Below are 8123 nucleotides of genomic sequence, written 5' to 3'. Positions count from 1 at the left end.
AATATTTCACTTTATGTGTAATGAAAAGTTCCAGTTTTTGAATTAAATTACGGGGAAAAAAAAAACTTTTCCACGATATTCAAATATATATATATATATATATATTTTAGATGCACCTGTATAATCCCTATTAAATGCATTTTATTTGCAGGTTATAACACTACAAAGTTTAGAAAATTTCAAGTCTAGTTGACTGCACAATTTGACTGCATCCCCATGAATTAAACCATACAGCACAAATCTTACAGGAGTTATGTTCATTAGCAAGATGAAAAGTCCGAGTCTTGTGGACCTGCTCTATTTAAATGCGCTCCATCGAGACCTTTAATGACTTCACAATCAACAAATGTTTCATCAATTCAGTTCATATTCCCTGAGAAGTTATGAGTGCTGAACAGTGCTAGGTGTGTTTACAGGATGTTCAGTATGAGTGTACTGGATTGAACACAGGACAGTCTTTATAATTTACAGCAGCAGCACTTAGGTATCCAGATGAGATTATGCACAGAGAAAACTGAACTCAGCAGTCCACACTGACCTTTGAAAGAGATGGTGAAAGGGACAAAGAGATATAAAAGTGCAAGTAAAGCATATAATGGAAGAAGCCAAAGACATGATTAAAGAGCGTAAGGAAAAGTAACGGGGGGGGAAAAAAAACTGACCTGCAAAAAGACCTGCAAATAGCAGGATACCTGAAGAAGTCATTGGGGGGCATTAGAATGAAAAAGTCCACATTTATATAATTCGGGAATAAACTTCCTAGACAATATCTGTGACTATTCCTTCCCTTGAGCTTATAATTTTTGTGTACATACACTTTTTGACAATTTTTGTTACTTGAAGTACATTGTGAAATGTAAAATTGTAAAAATGAAGTACATTGTAAAAACCTAACTTTTCATAGTAAGGGTGTGCAAACTTTTGCTCACAACAGCGTAACGGATATCAGCTCAAAAGTGCATGTTGAAAGTGTTTCTACATTTTTCTATGCCCGTCCCCTATCCCCCCCCTTTCCCACACATACTTATTGCTTCTGTTGACATTTTTCTGGCCCAGAAATAAGCTCCGCCCCCAGCTACAACATAGCAGCTCAGTTCTGCCCCTTTTCCCTAAAAGGCAACTCAGGAGGCATGTGAAGTTTCGACAGAGAGGATCTGATCACAACAGGAGAGGGAAAGGAAAACTAGAATTCTTCAAGATGTTTTAATTGAAACAGCAATTCACCTCACAGGCAGTAGAGGGCTGTAAAAATGACAAACTGCACCTTTAATGCTAGATGTCAGTTTCAAACACACACCTCCAGCGTAAATGTACTTCAATATTAACTACAGCGATTACTGTTTATTCACAACAGCAGTCACACACAGTATATAAAAGGCAGTAGATCGGAATATAAAATAAAAACCTCCTCAAGGTCATTTACCGGTCTGTTTATACTCATCTTTTCAAAAGAAGTTGGTCTTCAGCGCTGAAAAGAAATATGATGAACCCCTTGAGACTAAAATGAAAACCGGGGGGGGGGGGGGGGGGACAAAAAACCTTCTCAACATAAATGATTATTAATTAATTCAACATGCTGTTTGTTTGAATAGTGTGTATTTAAAACCCGGACAAAGAGGATCGAATGATAGTACGTTTTAACAAATTATTTAATTCATTTCTATCCCTTTTCATCTTCAAGTAATTAAAATACAGCAGTCATTAAAACCCAATATAATGTACAAGTGTCAAGCTTTGATACAGTATATTATATATTAAGCAATATTCAGAGAAGGTAAATATTAAACTTCTCCGTCAGTACATTCTGGCTCATTCGTTTTGTCTTCACATTGGAGAGGAATACGATACAAATTGTGTCCTCCGTTACAGCACTGGAGGAACAAACCTTCATAAAAAAAAATTTAAATAAAACAAAAAAACACTCGGTTGAATGAATTTGAATCCAAATATGAATTTGGATTTTGGGTTAGCATCTCAAATCAAAAGTGAGCTCGCTAAGCAATATCTCCTTTTTTTATTTATTTTTTTTTTACACACATTGTAAAGCTGCAGAGTTGCAAAGTGTGTTCCTGCTCTAACACCACAGTCATCACACGGGGCAGGGTGGACAAATCAGTAACCCGAGCATCCAGGACATTAATAGTTACTTCGTGGACAGGTGGAGGACACGGTAGCTTAGTGTCAGTTTCAAACGTTTGCCTCGCACCTCCGGGGTTGGGGGTTCGAATCCCGGGTTTCTCCGGGTACTCCGGTTTCCTTCTCCGGTCCATGCATTGTAGGCCGAATGGCATTTCTAAATAGTTTGTGGTGTGTGGATGTGTGCGATTGTGCCCTGCGATGATTTGCGACCCTGTCCAGCGTGTCCCCGTGACCCTGTGTAAGATAAGTGGTATGATGGATGGTGGACAAATAGGTTCGGTAGACTAGCAGTCATCAGCGTTTTTGTTTTTTATTTTTTTCCACCTTGTCTCATGCAACAAACAGAGAAAGTAAATAAAATTTTTTTAAAAAAACCACTTGCTATAGGTTTTGGTGTTATAGACGCTGGCGTAACAATGCTGCACCTATGGCGCACGCTGCTTGTTCTGAATCCCGCCTCCTGCTGCACTACACACATCTGCTTTTACTAGGTGGATTAATTAACCCTGCATGATATATCGTGACATACGATCTTGATAAGAATCGGAAATAAAATAAAAGTGCAGTGCAAATCTGTCATGTACTGTAATTCTCCTGCTGGCAAAAAAAACGCCCCCCACAAATTAAAGAATGTCGAGAGAACATAAAGATCGTATTCATACTTGAATGAACAACTTTCACGTGCACTGTGAAAGCGTCAGCCAATGACGAGGCGCAAACAAGACGCTACGTTAGGAGAAGGATCACTGTGACCGAGTCGTCTCCTATCGACGGTATGCAAGAATTTACATACTAATGTGTGTGCACTTAACTAACTAACTAAATTTTGCATTTGGTATGTTAGCTACTACTTTTTTTTTTTTTTTTTAAAAACCTTGATAGTTAGGTTTCGGGGCCAAAACATGGGACTAGGCAGCACACTTTTACTACTTTTATGACCCGTCCACCCCTGCTTCATGATTTCAGATTTAAGATGTACAGTATAAGAGCGGGGAGATCCGCAAACTGCACCGTCATTACGCCGACCCAAATACCAAAGCTATGAAACCAGAATCACGATTCATTCCTCACATATCGCTTCTTCACGGAATGGGTTTTGTATCACTGTGTGGTCCTGAAGGCCCTCAGCAGGAGATCGGCTGCCAGTCCGGGAGAGACGTCTCCTTGTGCCACCCTGCGCTCCATCTCGGGAAGCGCCGCCCGTACCTCTGGATGTTCCTGAAAATGGCGGAGGGCGTTTTCCTGGATCAGGCTCCACAGCCAGACCTTCTGCTGCTCACGCCTGCGGGTTTGGAGCTCACCGCTAGACAACACGGCGTCACGATACTGCAGCATGATGTCCCAGAGCTCGGGCACACCCTGTCCTGTCTGAGAAGAGACCCGGACCACCTGACCATGACGTCACAGAGAAAGAGAGCGAGAGAGAGAGAGTCATACTGACGCTATAACGTGGACTCTGAGAAAAAGATGATTTTATCAAGGGTTCTTTGGTTGTATTGTTCTACACATTATCTTCAATGGTTTTTCCAGCTGAAGAACCCTTTAGGGTGTCACATTTCTTTGAAAAAATTACATTTATTTGAATAAATTCAAATTTATTTGAATTTCAAATGGCAATTAATGCACGACTTCAACTCTGTCACATCAAATGTAGGAAGTACTGCTGTAATTTTAGCAATGTGCAGCCACGCGGTCGTCAAGGAAGCTTGTGTATATGACAAAGTTCGTGAACCTTGAAATGGGTTCACTGTATGCAAAAAAAAAAAAAAAAAGACGGAATGTTGACTAAACATTTTCGACAGTAGCTTGCAGAAAAACAGAACATTTTTCACGCTAATTTTTCCAGACTCCGCGTGGAAATGAAATATTGATTTGCAGATTCAGCTCGTTTCGCTTCGACACGTGAGCTGAGGATTTTAACAGATGATACATGCAAGGCCGCCGGCGTTTACGCTTATGTCGAAGGAAAGACCTTTTCTCCCGCTTGTCAAAATTCCGATACGAACGGGTCGGAGATACACATCCGGCATGTTAAAGCGACGTGGTAGAAATACTTCGACAGGATAAAGTTAACATCGTCTTTAAACACGCTGATGAAGCTGGACATGCAAGAAGGTTAAGCACACCCACACAGGCCTTCTCGATTTCAATGACTGATGAACTACAGGGCTGGAAAGTCTTCAGACCAGGGGAAAAAAAAATAAAAAAAATCAATATGGCTGAATGAAAGGGATGCTGCTCTGAGAGCCCTCTGTGGATATGGAGACAAAGATGTGAGCGATTCTCATGCGAGTGGGTGGCCTCTAATCAGTGAAATGCCATGCTGGAGCGCTGCCAATAGGCAGATGTACTGCTGTGGGGATAGAAGACAAAAGGGATGCGTGCATGTGTCCAAAAGGCAGAGTAGAGCATGCTGGGAATTAGACATTACAGCATGTTACATACATAAACCCCTAAGCTCAATCAGTGTGATGAAAATGTGAAGGAATAGGGGTGGACTGCGGATACCACAGCTGCGAGCTGCTAAAAAAGTCCCTCGTTTAGCAAAATGTTATGTGTGGTGTTAGCGCTGCTGGCATCCCAACCCCAGTGTAAATCAAAGACGATGGATCGGTCCTCTGGTATAAAGGCGAGTATTCACAGGCAGGAATGTCCTCGGAGCTCAGCACTCCATCACTGAGACGCTCTGTGAATAGCAGCCCTGGACTGTTTAACGTATTCTGGACGGGATACGGGTTTCCGGCTCAGGCTGACATCTGCGGACCACATGTGCCGAGCAGAAGCGTCTCAAGCAGGACCGATCCGAAACAGCCTCCACTGCTGGCCACAGGGCCAGAACAACAAGACAAACATCATTTCCTGATAGATTAGAACGAGTTTATAAAGAAGAAAGGTAAGGACGATAGGATCCCAAGACTGTTACAGAGCCAATGTTGATCTTAAAGAAAAAAAAAAATCCATCTTCCATCAATATTTATATTCTATTCATGGGCACAGGCTCAAGCCCAGTGGGCACAGAATCATCGAAACTGGGTACTTGAAGACAGACGATGTTTTTCCCAATCTTCAATTGTCCAGTTTGGCGGATCCTGTACCCACTGTACTCTCAGCTTCCTGTTCTTGGCTGACAGGAGTAGACCTTGATGTGGTCTCCTGCTGTTGTAGCCCATCCGCCTCAAGCTTCGACATATCGTGAGATGCTTTTCTGCTCATGACGGTTGTAACCAGTGGTTATCTGAGTTACCGCAGTCTTCCAGTCAGCTCATTCCATTCTGTGTAAACTCCAGAGATTGCGGTGTATGAAAATCCCAGCAGTTGCGCCAACAACTAAGCCACGGTCACTGATGAGAACTCTAACTGAAGCTCTTCACCTGTATGTGCATGAGTGTATATAAATAATTTAATCTTCATGTTATCATTTGCTGGTGGGTGTTAAACGTGAGCGTCTTAAAAACGAGGACCCACTCGAATGGGATATGTACCTTAGGTGTCCAGGTTTTAGATTTCTTTCGGAGCAGCTTCAACGCGCTCGTGTACTCGGCTTGAATCCTGCGTGCCGGAACGACCAAATCCCCGTCTGACTTCGTGACCACGACCAGGTCGGCTTTCTCGATGATACCTCTCTTTATTCCCTGTATTCCCAAATAAAATAAAAATAAAAAAAGAGAGGAATTATATTCATCTCACCATGTTTAAACTAGAAATAAATTAAGCGAAATCTTAACCTGTAGCTCGTCGCCTCCTGCTGGTGGAATCAGCAACACAAAGAGGTCCACCATATCAGCCACAGCAAACTCAGACTGTCCAACACCTCAACACACACACACATCAACATCCAGTCAAGTTAAAAAGCACATATATTAGGGGAAATTCTAGATAACAGTATGCATTTGTTCATATTTTAAGGCACGTTTTATTATTTTAATAAATAAATAAATATATCTTGTAATGAAATAAGTCCTTACCCACTGTTTCTACGAGCACGATGTCATAACCTGCTCCCTCACACAAGACTATGGCCTCATTGGTGGTCCTCGTGACCCCGCCGAGTGTGCCCGAAGACGGCGATGGCCGGATGAAAGCGTTCATGTCTCGTGAGAGCTCTGTCATCCGTGTCTTATCCCCCATCAGCGAGCCTGCGACAGCACAGAGGCTTTCACACTGACATCGCTTTCATTTATATATTTACTTATTTATTTTTAAACCGATAACATCGACGTGTAATAGTATTTAAACCACGGTTGAATTCCCGATTCTTTTCGGTCAGAAGGTGTTCCAGTCACAGGCTTTTTATATGTTATCATTTCTATAGTAATAAGTAGTTCACAGGGACTTGTTAGGCAACGGCTCCATTCTTGAGGTTGACCGATAATGGATTTTTGCCGATACAGATAACAGATAAGTTGGCCGGTGTCTACCTGCCGATAACCGATTAATCAACCGATAGTTATGATAATTTATACTTCAATGAAAACATAACACTCAAAGTAAAATAAACAATACTGACTGTACCATGAAAATGTACTGTACTTTTTAAAAATGAAATAAATATATAAATATTAATATACACTACCGGTCAAAAGTTTAGGCACACTCATTCTTCATTTTTAATTTTTTTTCTCTCCACATTTTAGATGAATAAAAAAAAAAACCTCATCAAAACTCTGGAGTAACACAAATGGAACTATGGGGATTTTGTTGATCAAATCTATGATGTATGTTAATGATTTTTTTATTATAATTGTCAGCAAATCGCTGTGGTATAAGATGAATAAACCAATCAGGACGTGGCGTTACAGGAAATTAATCAACTTCGGGGTAGTAATAGTGAAGTCCACTTCTCACCGGGTCACATCACTCCACCCTGTCGTTGATTATTATCCTACGACAGAATGCCTCCCCAAGAGTTTATTCCTTACATCATGCTTTTCTCATTAGCTCGAAGTAAAACCAGAACCTTTCATCCAATTCCAGGTCACATGACTACCACAAGTCGAGCTGAGATCAGACTGGTTGCTCATAATGAAAATAGAAGGCTACACAATCCAAGCCTATGTGGTTGTTTGGTCTGAATTGGATTGTATTAGACACTGTCCTGTGTGTTGTGGAGCTCACCTCCAGTAGTGCACGAAGAAGGGTCCACAGCCAATACCGAGACATTGTGGCCTTTTCCCGTCAGCATTTTCCCCAGCACCTCGATGAAGGAGGATTTCCCAGCACCGGGAGGACCAGACAAACCTGCAGTCACAAACACAGCTTGTTAAATTTCATTGAATGAGTATTTTGCAGGATTTCTCTACTTGCTTGACCGCCCACTCTGCTGCGCTGTACTTGTTGCCAAATGACTAAATGTAAATGACTGGTCGCTTAGATCAGTATGACGGAAGCTACCATAGCTGGAGATGCAGCGAGACAGTCACACTTCACCATTTTTGAACCCTAATTAAATTTGAATGGGATAGTTAGAGTGCAATCATGTTCAGAAATACAGTAAAAACTATATATATATATATTTTTGTATCAGGCATTACTCCTGCGCTGTACTTCATAAAGCCACTCCATTCAGATCAGACTCTACCTCATGCGTTTACGCAGAAAAGTTCATTCATTTTCCTTCCGCTGTTCCTGGTAGGAGTCGCGGTCCCAGTAGACAGAGAATGTCGGTCTCCTTGGCCGTAGATTCCAGCTCCTCCTGGGGGATCTCCAAACATTCCCAAACCAACTGCTAAAAGTTTGTAGACACCTGACCATAACACTTATATGTGCTTGTTGAACATCCTATACCAGATTTATTCCCTCTTTGCAGTTATAATAAGCTCCACTCTTCTGGGAAGGCTTTCCACTAGATTTTGGGGCATGGCTGTGGGGATTTGTGATCATTCAGCTACAAGAGCGTTCGTTAGTGAGATCAGACACTGATGTTGGATGAGGAGGTCTGGGGTGTAGTCGGTGTTCCAGTTCATCCCAAAGGTGTTCAGTGGGGT

The 8123-nt window shown here is 41.7% G+C and overlaps 1 protein-coding gene across 3 annotated transcripts in view; it reads right to left on the bottom strand.

Annotated features, from left to right (window-relative positions):
* Positions 1-1631: 1631 nt before the first annotated feature.
* The window catches only part of mmaa (metabolism of cobalamin associated A), an 11399-nt gene continuing 4907 nt past the window's right edge, over positions 1632-8123 (bottom strand). For 2 of the 3 annotated variants that reach the window (XM_053622082.1, XM_053622083.1), the window contains 5 exons: positions 7255-7377; positions 6105-6275; positions 5865-5950; positions 5622-5771; positions 1632-3528 (listed from right to left, as the gene is read on the bottom strand). In XM_053622082.1, coding sequence (XP_053478057.1) covers positions 3241-3528; positions 5622-5771; positions 5865-5950; positions 6105-6275; positions 7255-7377 — 818 coding nt within the window. In that variant the 3' untranslated portion in view covers positions 1632-3240. The other variant, XM_053622084.1, reaches the window with a different exon arrangement.

Source organism: Ictalurus furcatus, chromosome 3, assembly GCF_023375685.1.
Source record: "Ictalurus furcatus strain D&B chromosome 3, Billie_1.0, whole genome shotgun sequence".
Lineage (NCBI taxonomy): Eukaryota > Metazoa > Chordata > Actinopteri > Siluriformes > Ictaluridae > Ictalurus > Ictalurus furcatus.
The sequence above is the reverse complement of the archived record's forward strand: the minus strand, read 5'-3'. Positions and strand labels throughout refer to the sequence as shown.